At 46.8% G+C, this 16,926-nt stretch overlaps 2 protein-coding genes across 11 annotated transcripts in view; one reads left to right on the forward strand and one right to left on the reverse strand.

The window, feature by feature from the left end:
- The first annotated feature begins 1,519 nt into the window (after window positions 1-1,519).
- On the forward strand, window positions 1,520-12,939 carry rcor2 (REST corepressor 2). The gene is made up of 14 exons (XM_037478968.2): window positions 1,520-1,732; window positions 5,023-5,148; window positions 6,532-6,588; window positions 7,056-7,133; window positions 7,334-7,386; window positions 7,548-7,709; window positions 7,807-7,931; window positions 8,257-8,323; window positions 8,492-8,731; window positions 8,957-9,034; window positions 9,287-9,344; window positions 10,130-10,197; window positions 10,371-10,532; window positions 11,243-12,939. Exons 2-14 carry the CDS (start codon window positions 5,025-5,027, stop codon window positions 11,588-11,590), a joined length of 1,620 nt encoding a protein of 539 aa, XP_037334865.2. The 5' UTR covers window positions 1,520-1,732; window positions 5,023-5,024; the 3' UTR covers window positions 11,591-12,939.
- Window positions 12,940-13,242: 303 nt separating this feature from the next.
- The window catches only part of mark2b (MAP/microtubule affinity-regulating kinase 2b), a 38,369-nt gene continuing 34,685 nt past the window's right edge, over window positions 13,243-16,926 (reverse strand). For 6 of the 10 annotated variants that reach the window (XM_062561356.1, XM_037478957.2, XM_037478956.2 and 3 more), the window contains 3 exons: window positions 16,321-16,359; window positions 15,626-15,732; window positions 13,243-15,546 (listed from right to left, as the gene is read on the reverse strand). In XM_062561356.1, the coding sequence (XP_062417340.1) occupies window positions 15,197-15,546; window positions 15,626-15,732; window positions 16,321-16,359 (496 nt within the window). In that variant the 3' untranslated portion in view covers window positions 13,243-15,196. The remainder of the gene's footprint in view (window positions 15,547-15,625; window positions 15,733-16,320; window positions 16,360-16,926) is intronic. The other 4 variants (XM_062561364.1, XM_062561359.1, XM_062561369.1 and 1 more) reach the window with 2 other exon arrangements.

The following is a 16,926-nucleotide window of genomic DNA, read 5'->3' on the forward strand; positions in this document are numbered from 1 at the left end:
CGTACGCACGCACACACACACACTGTTGAAACAGAAAGCGACATTAGAGAGAGAGAGAGAGAGAGAGAGAGAGAGAGAGAGAGAGAGAGAGAGAGATAGCACGAGAGGGGGAGGAAGAGGAGAACGAGGAGGGTTGAGGAAGGAGATGAAGAGGAGAGAGGCAGGAAGAAAATATCTCCCATCACAGGAGAGAAAGAAAGTATGGGGAGCAGAGGAGGGAGGGCGAGAGACACCAAGGAGGGGAGGAGAGCCGGGCTGGCAGAATAAATAGATGGGGAGAAAGGAGGGAGGGATAGGGGAGAAAGAGAGAGAAGAACAACAAGGAGGAGAAACAGAAAAAAACAGGGGGCACAAGCAGACAGAAGAGAGTGGAAGGAGGGTGTGGAGGGGGAGAATTAGGGCAGATATTAATTTTGAAGGGTTGAGGGGGGAGGAGGCGGGAGAATGCAGGAGAAGATAGAGGATCAAGCAAGGGGCGATTAAATAAAGAAGTATGGGGAGAACGAGCAGACACCAAGGGAAGGAGTAAAGAGGAGCAGGGAGCTGGACTGTGGAGGAGAAAAAAGGGGGGGGGGCAAATAAATAAATCACAGAGGAGAGGGCGATAAGGTAAATTAAGTAAACTGGAATGATGAAGAGTTGGTGAAAGGGAGAGGCCAAATGAGAGAGTTGGAGGATCTTGAACAGGCTGCTACATGTCAGCAGCTCCCTCTCTCTCTCTGTGTGTGTGTGTTATTGTGTTTATTGCCAGCATCAGGTGTGAGAAACCCAGCCACAGCCATCACTGAAACAATCCCTATCCTACTCTCACACACACCTGTGCACCATCACGTGCACAGTCCAACGCCCCCCTCCCCCACACATATGGTGTCAAAAGGCAGAGCTCTTTGAATTGCTCGACATTTTAAACCCTCTCCAAAATGATGGAAGTAAATTGAAACTATTCCATTGTTCGTTCCTGCACAAAGTCGTGAAGGCTCGTTCGCTTTCTCACGCGCACACACTATATTTTCAGTTGTGCCCCACTCTCCAACATGCACACACCAAAGCAAGCCTGGATAGCCTGCCTCGGTACAGAGATGCACAGTTGACGAATCCCTCCGCCGACACACTGGCAAGTAGTCCCTAATTTATGGGATTTTGATAGATGTCAGATTAAGTCTATTACAGCTATTGTTTCTGCAAAACACAACTGCGCCATGTTTCTCCTTCTGTTCTAACAAGATTAACCTCGGATGATAGTCTAAATGGGAATTAGTAGATTATGCAGTTTTTAAAACTGTTATTTCTCGCCGATAGCCTTTAAGTACGATACGCTGCTGAATAAGACACACTAGCGCGTCAAAGTACGTGTTTCGTAATACATTACAAAATTGAGAGTATGCTACCCTTGAGAGTTAATAGTTTTACAGGACTACTTTTCGTCAATCCAAAAGGCTGGTTGGTTGGGAGAGGCGAACGCATCGGGGCGGATGCCCACCTCAATTTTCGCCGGGTGTTGTCCGTCCCCCCCGGCACACACACACACACACACACACACACACATCCACGGCTGCTTCCATCTATCCACGCTGTTCACTTCATTGTACTGACCGAGCGCATCAATTAGGCGAGAATTGGGCTCTTTTGGATGCAATAACTCTCCTCCCGCACTTCGAAGAGGATTAAAAACCCGCGGACCGAGGCGCAGAGAAGTTTTGAGCGCGGCGAAGCGGAGGGAACCGAAGCACAGGTACAGCGGGACTGTTATCGCGACTTTCAACTAATGTCGTTACTAATGTAACGCGAGGGTACTAGCCGCAAGCTAACCGGCAAGCTAACGTTAGCATCCCAACGACCAACCAGGTCTGACTCCCGGGCTTGCACTTTTGGGAAAGGGGAGGAAAATGTCGCCTGATTTGTGTGGCTTTCAGCCTCCAGAAATGACTCCTCACGAGAGCTCAAACACGCAGCCGTTTTCAGGTAAACGGGCGTGAAGAGGCCGCCAAGTTGAGTCTGATGTTAGAAAGCGAGTTTTTTTTTTCTTCTTCTTCTGTACGTGGTGCCAGCAGCGGGTAAAAGTAACAGCGAGGTGAGCGTGGAGGAAAACAAAAGGACTCCAAAGTCTCACGTACTGACCGTAGAAAGAAACCATTTATTGATGGTTTTAAAAAAAGAAAGAAAAGGCGCCTGGTGTGAATCCACCGTTGCATTTTAATTTTTTTTCGAGGAAAAAAAAAACAATGCGGATGTTGAAAAAGTAGTTATCGTTACAGTTATTATATCAACGTTGCTTTCTAAAACAAAAATACTAAATGTAAATTAAAATGTGCTCTTATTCATGGGCACAATATTATTAGTCACTTACTATAGCCAATGATGTCAAAATTATGCACCAAGGAGGACCAGACTACAAATAAATTAGTTATGATATAGAACAAATTTCATATATACTCTTTATTTCCCGCTAGACTCCATAAACCATGGTTATCAGTGGGAGGTATGGATTGATTTTGAGCAACCCAATAATGGTGCCAAGATTTTAAAATATTTGAATACGTTCAGGAGGAGAGCGCGAAGTTCCCCGCGGTGGTGAGAGGTTTGTGAATCTAATTACTAAACACACGCTGGTGGTTGAGAAAAGCAAACTACCACAACTACATCCTGTCCGTTTAACGTTAGCCCTTTTATGTATGTATGTAGTAGTGGTTCCAGAGTTCGAGGCTATCGCGGCAGTGTCCGAGGCTACCGCCCCCCCCCCCCCGGTTCACTTTCAGATAGAGAGGGGGTGAGAGGCTTCAGTGACTTCCCCCAAAACTTAAATCCATGGCGATGCACGTAATTCGACATGAATACGCGTCTATGTTCAGCTGATGTGAGTTTTCAGTGAAGTTCGTAAGGGACAGCTGTCGTGTGCCCAAGGGGTCGAAGGAGGGAGGGGGGAGGGGGGAGAGAGGGGGGGGGCACCGGGAGCCATGACAAACAAAGACCCCCAGAGAGAGCCTCAGACACTTTGTATTGTCTACCGGAGTTGTGTAGATGCGAGTGAATCTCTCCGGGGGGGTCGGCGGCGGCGAGGCGACGTCGCCCCGTTCGTCACGTAACTCCGACGTGCGGGCTTTGTTCCAGTTAGGAAACCTGCTTTTAGACCGTCACCAGTGGGTTACTTCCTGCACGCCGTGTCCTGAGCTGACCGTCTAGTCTTTTGTGCCCCCGTGCGAGACTCGCTGGCCCAGAGATGCACGCACGCACGCACGCACAGACCGAGGCATGGCCACGTAATGATATAGCACGGGGAGACTGGCTGGCACTCAAAATAAGAGTCCCCTTCATGCAGGAGGGCCCTCCTGTTCTCCTGTTATGCTGTCTGCTGTTATGACGATGATGATGAAGCCTGCGCGTGCGTGTTAATAAGGGTTTGTGTACGCTCTGCTTAGACTTTTTTTTCCTGTGATGCATGGCTTTTAATTTTTACTGACTTAATGTCAGGCTAAAAATAGGACGTAAAATTTGAGCGTTCTTCATCTAAAAGTGTGATTATGCATGGGTATAATAGAAGTCCATAGCGGAGAAAAGGCCTCTTTGATCTCGTTTCACATACACACAAATGTTCAGGGCTGCAGCTGATGATCAGGATTTTGGTCTGAAAAATGTCAGAAAATGGTGAAAAGGGCCCATCATTAATACGGCTAGTTAACATCATTTAAGACAAAGCAAATGTTCACATTTAAGGTTGTGGAAGTACATAAACTAGGTAAATGATTTTAATCAGCAATGCCTTGACTTAAGTCACTATGCTGATGTTTGAGTATCCAATTTGATGATTTTGTTCTCTATTAATCATTTGACCACTTGGTGAAATGTCAGAAAATAAGAAGCCTGAACTCTGGTGCCGAATCAAGTTTTCTCTTGATCAATGTCTTCACTGATGAAGTGATTACAGTGATGCCCCCGACGGATCAATATCACTGATACCGCTGCTCTTGTTGAGTGGATTTAATATCGTCCATAGGCGATCAGTTCACATAGATGAAATAAGAAGCCTTTGTCAGTCGGCATTTACCTTCGCTCAGTGAAGTATATGTATGCTCCAGGGTTCCTCAAGCAAACATTCTCAGACACTAACCAGCCCTCCGTTAGTGGGTGGTGCCCCCACGACGAGCATGTTCTTAATTAACTGGAGCAATAGAGGCAGACTTGAGTTAATCAGCTGGAGTCTCGTGATGATCAAAAAGACATGCCAAAATACATCAAGTCTTAAAAGATGGGTTCGACAGAAAATTCTAGTCCTCATATCACCAGAACAAAGACAAAGTTAGTCAAGAACCTCGCCCTTTTCTATCTTTTCCATTAATGGGAAAACCATGTTGGGTGTCCAGGGCCTGATGTGGCAGCTGATTGGAAATAATGTTATTATAGATTGACCAAATGGTACTGTTCAGTCGCAAAGTGCATTTGATTTTTTTTTTCTCCATTTCATCAACAATCGACGCTCCTGCTCACAATATTGAAACCATGTTGGAACACTAAAGTAACTGAAAGTTCAGCTGCGGCCACCTTGATTCTTTTGGAAAACGACCTCACTGCATCCCGCTGTCCAGTCACCTTCTCGGCTCGTGTCTCAGGGCGCTGGAGATCCACGCCTGCGCTGCCGCAAATCAAACATGACCTCTCAGACCTGTCCGGTTTCCAGGCAACCAGGTCGTAGCTATTGAGTGGGGATGAGGGTCAAGGCGAGATGGCCTGAGAGTTGTGAGTGTGAATGAGTTCTCAGCAATCCAGTGTTTGGAAAATTAAAAACTCAGCTCAAGGGAAAGTCATGGGACTGCTTCACAGTTAGCAGCATACGGTGCCGTCTTACTTTACGAGAGGGAATTGGGTTTAATGTGGTTTCAAGTTAAACCAAACGCTTCCGATTCGCTAATCAACTTCAGAGATGTGAGCTTAATCCGAGATAAGGCCGACACTGCAATTTATCCATCAATGGGGGTCTGTACGCGGGGACATTTTTACATGTGGGGGGGTCCTTGTGTGTGTTTGCAGCCATGCCCTCGGTGATGGAGCGCTCGGGATCCGGGGTCCTGTCCAGGAGCCGAGCCAAGACCGTTTCCAACGGCAACAGCCAAACCCACTCTGAAGAGGAGAGCAGCGATGAGGATCATGCTCATGGTAAACGGATGCACGCACACACTGGAACTAGCGAATGATTCAGCCACTTATTGTCTGCTGTTACGGTTTCGCTCCATTGCATTGCTGCAGTGCATCTTCAGTACATTCACACTGCTCCCCCCCCCAACCCCCCCCCCCACACACACTTATCCATCTTAATTATCCTCTGCCCACATACAGCTTTCCGTCCTCTGTTTAGTTCCTCACATACTGACAGGCTTTTGATCTCTTATTTTAACAGTTATCTCACACGGCACGTGGGCTAATGCTATCTTGGTAGATCAGACAGTTGAACTGGAATGGTTCGCGAGGGTTCAAATAGACTCCGCCCCTAACGTTATCGCAACCCCCACTTCCGGCTCGCACCATCCCTTTCAGTTGACCAGTAACTTAAATCTTACTCTGTAGTCTTTAATATTTTCCTCTCATTTCATGCCCCTTCCGGTCTTCTTTGTTTGCTTACTTGTCCTGTCCCATCTTCAGCCATTTCTTACCAGCTACTCCAGTTTCTTTCGTTCCCGTCTCCTCCCTTTCCATCGTGTCTCCCAGAGGAAATCGTAATCTGGCTCTTCCCCCTGCCGATCTGCATCCCTGCCTCTTTCCATAGTCTCTCTTCACTCCTCGCCTTCTACCCTTTATACCACAGCACTAATTACTTAATCTACCATCCGCTGTCATACTTCCCCCCCCATCTGTCCTGTCTGTATAATTTTCACTTGGTGATGATTGTGCTGAAAACGTGATCAGCATTAGGAATAGCACACCTGAAGTTATTTATCACATGCTATTTCTGTTTAATTACAATTCTCCTTCTGTAAACTGAGCATCACATGATTATGTAAATGGAATAAGGACTGACTAAAGGAAGAGCACCCCCAGGAAAGACATTTTTTATTAAATGTAATATTAGGCTCAAAGAGCGTCAGGGAAAACGAGCAATGGCGCTACTTTACACAACAAAGGCAAAGTGTTTAGTAGCTGAGGTTTTAAGCATCATCTTGACACTAGATTAATAGTGACACGAGAAATCAGGATATGTTTAACATAGTTGTATGCTTACGTCATGTTTGGTGAGCTGTGATCAATCGGCATCACATCGCTCTGACTTTTAAGATTTCAGTGAAACCATTTCTAATCTGAGATTGAACTATTTTTTTTTTTGTGTGAAAAATATTGCAAAGAACACACCCTGCATTATTGCTATAGCATAGGCAGAGCCTTCAGCGCATACACCTTTAGGAAGACCTGTTGGAGGGATCCGCATATGAAATGATTGTTGCGCTGTCAAGCTTTAGATGACTCTCGGCCCGTCTTGTGTGATCCAGTTTATCCAGCTCTGCAACTTCTTGGAAGAATCTACAGACTCTTTCTCTCTCTCTACAGATAGTATGATCAGAGTTGGAGGAGATTATCAGGCTCCGATACCAGAGTTCAAACCAGGTAAGCTGAAAGACAAAGCATGAGTGAAAGATGACATGACATGAGGGAAGGGTTAATGGGTAGAAAACATGTTGGAGGAGACGTAGAGGTGAGGAGGAATTGAAATGGAGGCAGAAAGGGAATGCAGATGAGAGAAAATGAAGGTCAACTGACCAGTTACTATTGTCCCCTTTTCTCCAGGAAATGGGGGCGAAAGAATTAGACACGTGGATGTGATGCAGGCGTTGTCCTCAATCAGTGAGGGGAACATTTCAAATAGGGATGTTTAATACACACGCCCAACGTGTCTTAAAGGGCCTAATGAATCCCCTTTGAAATGTAACAGGCAGATGGGATATCTCAGTTTTATTCAAGCCATATCATATTTGCTCAAGTAGAAACATAAACTTTTAATCTAATCTAGTTTTACTTTGTGTTTATAAAAAAAAGGTTTTAAATGTCTGTTTTGTTTGTTTGTTTGTTACAAGACAGTCCAACTCGCTATAATGAGGACCAGAGAAGCATGTTGGTCTGGTGTCCCAACAGCCAACTCTCTGATGCAATGTGTAAGCTTCACACACACACACACACACACATTCTAACCTACCTCACCATACCCATGTTGGTGCATGATTAACAATGTGACCGTAGGTCGGCATCTTTCTTTCTGACGATTGTTTCCCTTTACTCCTCGTTTCCTAATAGCTGCTTATTTTACTGGTATTTGTTCACTTTGTAACCCAGTTCTTCCTCTAATCTCTCCCAGTGGACGAGTACATCCTGATGGCTAAAGAGAAACATGGATACAACATGGAGCAGGTACGGCGGACTGCGTACTTACTTACAGCAAAGGATCATTTGATTTAAAAAAACAATCAAAATGTACCCATAAAAATGTTTAAATGATCATTCTCCTTTCACTGCTTATCTGTGTCTCAGTCTTCTTATTTCTTCCTGTCCCCGCGTGTCCGCCCACTCAGGCTCTGGGCATGTTATTATGGCACAAACATGACGTGGAGCGCTCCCTTGCTGACCTGGCGAACTTCACCCCCTTCCCAGACGAGTGGACCGTGGAGGACAAAGTGCTGTTTGAGCAGGCCTTCAGCTTCCACGGCAAGAGCTTCCACCGCATCCAGCAGATGGTGAGAGACCAGGAGAACACACACACACACACAAAGGATATGGGGTACCATTTAGAAAAGACTTTCAATATGTAATGCTACATTTCTTGTTGTGTAGCTTCCTGACAAGCTGATCTCCAGCCTTGTGAAGTACTACTACAGCTGGAAGAAGACCAGGACTAGGACCTCCGTCATGGACCGACAGGCGAGGAGGCTGATCAGCAAGAGAGAGAAAGAAGATAGGTATGAGACACCATGAAAGTTGAAGCATGACTAGTGGGGGCACAAAATGAGGGACGAATGCATTTTGGAGGAAGGACTGAGCAGGAAGAGAACATAAGTTCATCTACTCCTCTGAGCAGTGACATTTACAAAGCTCCATGGCTGAATGACATGTGTCACATCGTCCTGGGAAACCAGAACCTCGTGAATACCAATCAGACACTGATATTACGTCTCGTCATTCCAAGACATTCACACATTTTGAGAATACTTTTGATGGAATTTAGGTGGTTGGCAGGCGATGATACTTATCACGTGTTTGTTTAATTGTTTTTTGACTTCCTAGTAACGATGAGGTTGAGGAAGCAGATCCTGGCAGCGACAGTGACTTTGAGATTGACACCAAGAAAGAGGTGAGCAATATAAAACGTAGTGTCTGCCTTTTATCTATCCTTCAATTCCAACTTCATTTATTATACATAAATGGAAGGGTGCCTCTTTTTAATAGATTTTCTTAGAAAAAGGCTTCTTTCTGACAGAACCTGATTTCTTATATTGGGGCCTCTTTTCTGCGAACACAGGCAGTGAAACCAAACCCCAATAACGCCAACTCGGACAAGGCTCCCCTAAGTCGCTCCGGGCCCGTGAAGAAGGAAAACCTCGGGGCTCAGTACCGCCACCACCCGCTCCGAGCCCGCCGCCGCCCCCCCAAAGGCATGTACCTGCAGCAGGGGGATATCATGTCGGTCTCAGCCTCTCACGATGCCGGGGTGGTAACTATACGACAGCTGGACACACAGTTGGTGTCGCTCAAGAGACAGGTATGCATTACCTTCTCCTAAGCTTTGTGGTGCACCAATAGTCCCCTATTTATGTGATGAATATAATTAACTCCTTCTTATTTAGAGAGTTCTTTGTCTTTTACAACTTGTATGACAATCCTACAAGTCGCTTCCATAAAGTACCTGTTCATAATTTGACACTGTGACTGCATGTTTACGTAACAAATGAACCTTGTGCACTGTCCCCTGTGTCTCTGCTCTCAGGTCCAGTCTATTAAACAGAACAACAGTAGTTTAAAGCAGAGTTTAACCGAAGGTGTTGACACTTTAAAACCTGCTGAGGTAAATCTGTGTTTTATCTTCATCTATACTATAAGTTTCCGTCAGCATACTCGCATGTCTTAATTTCCTGATCTGTCCCTGTCCTTTCGCATGTTCCCTCTACACTTCCCCACCTCCCACAAGATATTATTTCCCCCCTTGCAGAACTGGGATTAGTTTTAATCTACCCTCTCTTGCTGTCACTTTCACACCTCTCGCCTCTCCGGTTTACTTCCTTCTTTCCTCCCTCACATTATAATCTCTGCCCCTCAGCCTGTCCCTAAGATGAACTCTCGTTGGACCACAGAAGAGCAGCTACTGGCTGTGCAGGGTGAGAATCTTCTTCCTGCCCTCATGTTGCCAGTGCTTCTCATTCTGACATATTCATATTTTCCACACACAGAAGCTGCATGTGCTTTATTTAGAGTTTTTTTTTTTTTAAAACAACAATTTTAAGATTAAACTAATTATATTTCACATCCATTTGCAGCCATGATATGTTTAGTCTTTCTTTTGCACTGCCCGTTTTGTAGTTTGATGCATTGGCGATGAGTGATTGGGATTGACTTTAAGTTGTGGGAGAAGTTGAGCAGCTACTGTTCTCACACAGCATCTACAGCACCCGATTCGTTACAGAGGCCGCTGTCTTATCAAGGATCCTTCAGTCAGTTATTCATCTTATGGCTGAGGTTATTTATTGTCTGCCAGTATGGACACAGCTCTGCACGCCACAGAGCTGCATAAAAGGGGGGGGGGGGGGGTTGTGTTCTGATTGACGCTTTTAGTACTAAGTAGAAATTGAACAGTTGCCGTCAGTGTGGCCTTTTGAGCAAGGCATTAGCTAGTCGGCTGCAGCTGTGTTGTGCCAACGGAATAGGCGAAAGTAGAGGCTGGAAGACGTGTCTGTGGTGTGAGAGTGGACTGGGGAGGCCTGGAAGGGAGCAGGTGACCTCACCCTGCCAACCTCAGATGAAGCTTTGCAATGCACGCGTCATCAAGCCCGTTCGCCTCTCTCTCCCCTTCCAACGCACACTGACGGAGGCAGAAAGAAGGCCGCTTTTTGTGCCGCATGTTGCGCAATATTAACCTGATGTCTTTCTGCCGTCTCTCCTCCAGCTATCCGTCGCTATGGCAAAGACTTTGCCGCCATCGCTGAGGTGATCGGGACCAAGACACCAGCCCAGGTGACATCATGATGGTCACAATCAGTTTCTTATTGTGACCTCACTTAAACAGTCTATCCTCCATTAAGTTTATTCTGTGATCAGCTTTTCAAAAATTATTTTCTCATCCTTCTGTCTGGAAAAGCCTTTTTCTTTATAGGAAAACTAATCTCCATCTCTACCTCTTTGTTCAGGTGAGTTCGTTCTTCGTGAGCTACCGGCGCAGGTTCAACCTGGACGAGGTTCTGAGGGAGTGGGCGGCCGAGCAGGTGGCCACCAGCCGAGACCAGAGGGAACCACGGAGGAGCGGCGAGGACACGGCAGCAGCAACAGAAGGAGCTGCTGAGGAGGACGAGGTGATCTAAAGGACACATTCAGCTCTTAATTGTTCAAAGTATGCCATAAAATGTTGGCCTTTTTATGCAACTCTACTACAACTATTCCTTCATCTATTTGTAAACCTATGCCTAGTATTCTGAGAGTTGTGCAACTCAGGGAGATGTAACTATACGGAAGGCTGGTTTTAGTACCAAAAGATCCAGTCTTCGGGGTGCTTTTATTTGCACGTCCAACAGTCATAACTGAAGAGACCGATATGTACAAAGGCGCGACACACAGCGGAGAACTGTGCAGAGGGAATTCCTCAAGTGTCAAACGTTCCACTTTAGGACTGATAGTGCCCGGGACATGTTGGGAGCTGCTTCAGTCTCAACATCTATCCCGCGCTGCACACAGTCTGCAGAGGACCGTGGCTAAATGTCGGGACATTGATGGCCGTTCTAACACAGCCGTCAAATGATGGAGATCACAGCAAACTCCATGAGGACATCAGGAAGAGTTGCTAGTTTAACATGTTCCACCCGAAAGGCAGGAATTCTGCATTTTTTTTCATCTATTGTGACCCCTAATGTGTGAGTGTGTGTATATATACACAACGGAAGGACCTTTTTCTTCTGTTTAATTCTTCCTCTCTGCACCTCCTCCTTCTTCTCCAACCGTCTGGTTTTGTACACCCTGTGCCCCTCCTCCCTCTCCTGACGTCTCTGCGCCTCCTCCCTCCGCTCAGGTCAAGATGGAGGACTCTCCCTCAGACATTACTGGCGACTCCTCTTCTCCGTCCTCCACCCAGATCACTTCTTCCCTCTCCCAGCCCCCACCACTGCTGCGCCCCGCGCCTCCTTCGGCTCCCCCCAGCTTCCTGCGTCAGCCCCCTCCTCTGCAGACGCGTCCGCTCCAGAACAGAGCGCCACACAACCACCCCCCGCCTCCGCTCATCCGCCCCGCAGTGACCACCTCGTCCTCCTCCAGTGGGAGCTCTGGCCTCAGGGCTTCTCCTCCCAGCTCCTCCTCCGCTGCAGGGCAGATGCCCCCGTCGCTGGTCGGGCTCAAAGTGGAGCAGCCCACCTCTCATTGATGTGTGTATATACATACTCACGTTACTCTAGGAATACAAACAATGCTGTCACTTCTAGTCAAGGTTCATAAAACCATTACACATCACCACATGATCCATCACATCTCTTTAAATGCGAGTGTAAGGACCCTGAGGTCCGCTTTAGAAAAGCAGTGAGCTGAAGCCCCTTTACTATTCTAACAAACCTACCTCCACATTGAGCACACACACATCCCTTTAAACACTTCTGAACAACACATCAGATTGTCGAGCTGTTGAAGAAAACATGACTGCAGAGAGCCAAACCCACCTGCTCGTTCCCATGGCAACAGCTGAATTGCGGAGACGCAAATATACACTGTAGGGTCACCTGGGCAGGGATAAAGTCATCCAAACGACCTTCAGGAAACTCAAGTTCCCACGATAGCCAAGCCTGCTCTTCCCAATGAGTCTGAGTGACGGGCTTTTCTTTCTTTGCTTTAAAACATGGACCCTCACAAATAAAACCACCTTCGACTCATAGCTGTGCTGATTTTACCGACGCAGCTTTTAATGGTTGAAGAGCATGTCGCCCTCTTCGCTCAAACTCATGACTAGTACTACCTGGAGGAATGTTTACCCTTTATTTGACTAGACTTTAAAAGTGGGCCCTAGGCAGCCAGTTAGTTATTGTAAGTAGTTTAGATAGTGCATACTTTATTGACTTGAGGAGAATGAGGTCCCACCGCTAACATTTCAGTAGTCTGCCTCTGTGGAAAATACATAGACGAGGTTCACAAAGGGAAGGGGATGTTCTGCCAAAGTATCGCTTTAAAACCTCGTCGATCCACAGAATGTCGTGTGGTTGCTTCCCCCGTGTTACATACAGGAGAAAAAAAACCATGTGTTTAAAGGAATGTTTGCTGGGAGGGAGACGAGGATGTCCATGCCACTTGTGTCTGTCAGGTAGACGTGAAGATGCTAACTTCGCACAAAGGCCAGGTGGGAACGGGAATACAAATCCCAAAATGCCCAACCAGCTCAGGCTAGTTGAGAAGTTTGGAGTCCAAATGAGGCAGCTTTCTGTGTCGCTTACAGATGTTTGTGGTGTAACGTCAGCCAGTTGAATCATTCCGGCTTCTCTGTAACGCTCCCTTATGTTCATTATATCCCTGAGCTGATGCCAGGCGTCCTGTACATTTAACTGTGTTCGGTGCTTCTTCACCAATCTTCGGTCCATTGCTACATTTGGCTTTAAAAAGTGTTGTTTGTTATCTTAACTGTTCCTTCCTCCAATAATGGTTTGTGTGTACTGTTAAGTGAGAAGTTTACATTGTGGAAACTGATTCATTTGACAAATGTTTTTTTTAGAATAAAGAAATGACCAAATAGTCCATGGTTTGAGCAGTTTATCCCGACACACACACTAAATTAACAGGTATCTGAGATGTGAATTAATGGAAAGTCTTTTCCAAATACAATCTGTAGTCTCTTCAACCGCGGACCAATGAGCGGGCTCGTAGTTGCTCAGGACACACAACCACTTGCACACCTGAATGACCCAGTTGTAAACAGCTATTTGGGGGAACAATGATCAACCGCCAAAAGATTGAGATCCTCAGCTACTAAATGGAGCTTGCGACCTGCAAGGCGGGAAGAGACGATCCTGCATGTTTATGGATTTCAGAGGCAGATTATCATTATATCATTCTTTTTATTACTATCATTGTAATTTTTCATCATTTTGTCTTTGCACAAAAAAAACCAATACATTTTGCAGGAGCTGATCACTCCTCCCAACCCCAAACCCACCACTACAGTTAGTTTGCTCAAAACATTTTAAATCAATGTAAATTACAGCAATGTAAAACGAAAGAATGTAAATAAAATCAACCCTGAAAGAGATAATATAACAGCGACAGCCAGAATAATAATTAGAATCCAATACCCAGCACCTTAATACATGAAAAATCTGAATAAAAATAAGTGTGTCATTGTGTGAGAAAAAAATAAGTTGGGTACAACCAGCTGACGGCGATCGGCCCTTAGCTCAGACTCCCCCTCTGCCTCGACGGAGGGGACGTGAACATGTGCTCTGGCCAACAAGTCTTTCCAGCTTTCTGGGCCAGTAAGAACACATTAGAACGAGCAGTGGTCGCCACCATCATCTTTAAATACAATGGTGGGGGGTGGGGGCGGGGGACGGGTGGTGTGCGTTAAAAAGGTGGACTACACTGAAAAGGTAGCAATGATATGATCCGACATGACCCTTCACACCTCGTTACTCCCCTCCCGTCCCGAATAATCCAAATCTGTACAAACCCCAAATTTCCAACAACACAAAAAATATATTATCAAATCAAAAGTAGAATAATTCACCATTTGCCGTTGATTCTTTTTTGTTGGTAGTTGCTTTCCCCTCCAGTGATCTTTAATAATACACTCACACACTGTTACGTACTCTAAAGACACCTTTTTTTTTTGTTGTGCGTTTGCTCTAAAGAGCGAACGCATGAGTAGTAAAGAGCGGCGGGGGAGACAAGTAGCGTCGGTTCAGGGTTGACATTCTACGAAGGCGTGTGGCGCCAACCAATGTGACACCGACATTAAAGTACAAATAAATGATTCAAGCATTTATGTGATGACAACAAAAATCAAACCCAAAATTAAATTCTACAATGAAAAGGCAACATAAAATTCATCGACAGCCTTTGTCCACGGGCTGTCCTTCCCTCCCCAGTTTCCCCATGGGCCCCTCTTTTCCAGTGCACAACTCTTTAAAAGCCATATAAGGACAAACTTTAAAAAAAAAAAAAAGTACTGACTCGTAGACAATCGATGACGTCGTCAAGTCTGACTGGAGTCCTCAGACTTGTCGGCAAAAGGGAGGAGAGGAAGAAAAAGGGAGTGAAGAGGCAAAAACAAGATGGATGTGTTTGTGCTGAGCTAGAAACTTGATGGAGAGAGTGTGTGTGGGGACGGGGGAGGGAGAAGGTGGGTAAGTTCTTTTTTTGTGCGGGGGGGGGGGGGGGTGTGGAGAGGAGAGGGTCCAAAGTCAATCTGTAGCGGCGTGTGTGTGACAGAGAGAGAGACTTCAGTCCCGGCTCTGTTTGAGTCCATCAAGTTTTGGGAGAGAATCAAAACAAATAGAGCTTCGACAAAACGAAGCTCCGAATTCTGTCAGTCAATCGCTCTTTTTCCAGCAATTCCTCCTCCATACATCCTCCGCTTTTTTTGTTTTTTTTACCCTGTTCCCCCCCCCCCAAAAAAATGCCTGGCAGCAGAAAGGTTTTGGAAAACTGAATAAATAGCAGGAAGAAGGGACAGGAGTGGTCGGAGCGATCAAAGTGGAACACGGAGCAGATCAAACATGCAGAACGGGACAAAAACAAAAAGGACTGAAATGAAGCAACAGGGAAGAGAGAAGAAGTACTTCACAACTTTAAAGAACTTAAGGAAAAAAAACTCCTAGAAAAGAAACTGTTTCTCGTCTCAGAAGCGATAGCCCTACTTCAGACCTTTGTCCAGACAACAATCGTTTTTATGTTTAAAGTGACCCCACCTTTTAGCTCACCTCCTGAAACCCCTCCTCCTCCTCCTCGCTTACAGCACCCCCCCCCAAACCCAATCTCGTCGCTCCTCTGCGGCTCACAGCTTGAGCTCGTTGGCGATCTTCGAGGCAATGTTCTTGAAGGCGATGGAGGTGCCCGAGATCCGCTTGAAGCGCACGCCGTTGAGGGAGAGCCGCGGCAGCTTGCACACCTCCATCTCCCACTGGACGAAGTCGTCGCGCGCCGGGTTGCCCGACACGCACAGCAGCATGTAGCACTCGCGCATCTCGTACTCGCAGCTGTTGGAGTCGAGCACCTTGCGGATCTCGCCCATCATCTCCGTGGGCTCCATGGACGACGTGGTCTTCATGGACCAGGTGAAGCGGAGGGAGCGCGGCTTGGCCGGGTCCTTCTGGCCGCCGATGGCCGGAGGGGTGCCGGTGCCGCCTGAGGTGCGAGAGGGACATTTGGGGTGAGGACAGGGCGACGAGTGGACGCCGTGTCCTAAAAGGAGACGTGACCGTACCCGTGTTGACAGATCCTGGGGAGGAGTTGTTCTCGTCATTGTTGGGGGAGGAGAGAACGCCGCCCGACGTCTTCTCCGACTTGTCCACCGTGCTGCTCAGCATGGACCTGTGGGAGGGGATGGGAGGGACGCAGGAGAGATGGTGAGGGAGAGAGAAAGTAATGAGCAAAGGGAGAAAAAAACAGCAGCAGAGACAAAAAGGAGGGGAGAAATGGAGGATGATGAGGTCGTGAAAATGGAGACAAAAAAAAGAAAGCAAAATTCCTTTAAGTACCCCTATGTGTGTTTGTGTGTGCATATCTGATGCGGTTCAGATTTACATTGGGGTGTGTGGGTCACACAATTACTTTAGTGCACAAACACACATTTGGGTACTGGGTAACTCTGATTAACCCCTCACACACACACACACACACACACATGCAGGTCAACTCTCACATCACTCACTCTCTGGGATGCTCCCATTCCCTGCTGATCTCCGGTCCCCATGATTGGTTAAGTCATTATCACCACCACCACCACCACCAACCAATTACATCCCAGCTAGACCCCTCCCCACCCTTCTCACAGCCAATCACAACAAGCTCAGAGATCATCTACTGATTGGCTTCCAGTCTACTGATCGGCAGGCGGGTTTTGGTAGAGTCTGGGGGTTTGGGGTTTTTTTCTTTTTTCTGGGCTGCTCTGTATCTCACCTGCTCCCCTCATCCCGACCCTCTCCCTCATACGGACTCCTCGAGAAAAATCAACACAAGTTTAGTCTTTTTGAGGGCTTAGGCCGACAACTTGGGACTTTCAGACACAGAAAGACAAATCAAGCCGGCTGAACACAGTGGAGCCGGGTCACCGTGCCTGCCTGAACGTTCCAATCCAGCCACACCGAGGCCTTCACGCCGAGTATCTCATTTGCACTCCAGCCGCCAGTCTGCTCTGAGCGAGCACTGCGTCGCCGCTCCTCACAGTGTCCAACGGCTTTAAAAGATCATTCTTTTCTCTACGTTGATATGCGACGTCCTTTTGATAACTACTAGTTTTACAAAAAGCTTGTGAGGCCTGATGGACGACAATGTGATGCTGATGAAAATGTTTTTTTTTTCCCCCCACACAGAGAATTTCCAACGAGGAACACGATGTAATGTTGGGAATGCAATGGAATGATTTGTATCAGGATGGTTTGGAACGGGCTCATGCAAAATGCAACGCTGGAGACAAAATGTGACACGGAGCGGTTTGGAACAGAGCGGTGGGCACAGTGAGGGCGAGGCGTGCGGCTGAAGGAGGTTAGGCTCGTTACTGACCCC

Source organism: Pungitius pungitius, chromosome 1, assembly GCF_949316345.1.
Source record: "Pungitius pungitius chromosome 1, fPunPun2.1, whole genome shotgun sequence".
Classification (NCBI taxonomy): Eukaryota; Metazoa; Chordata; class Actinopteri; order Perciformes; family Gasterosteidae; genus Pungitius; species Pungitius pungitius.

Coding starts and splice junctions, on each gene's coding strand:
- rcor2 (XM_037478968.2), top strand. CDS start 5,025: ATGCCCTCGGTGATGGAGCGCTCGGGATCCGGGGTCCTGTCCAGGAGC. Junction 7,710..7,806: donor TCCACCGCATCCAGCAGATG/GTGAGAGACCAG, acceptor CTTGTTGTGTAG/CTTCCTGACAAGCTGATCTC. Junction 7,932..8,256: donor AAGAGAGAGAAAGAAGATAG/GTATGAGACACC, acceptor TTGACTTCCTAG/TAACGATGAGGTTGAGGAAG.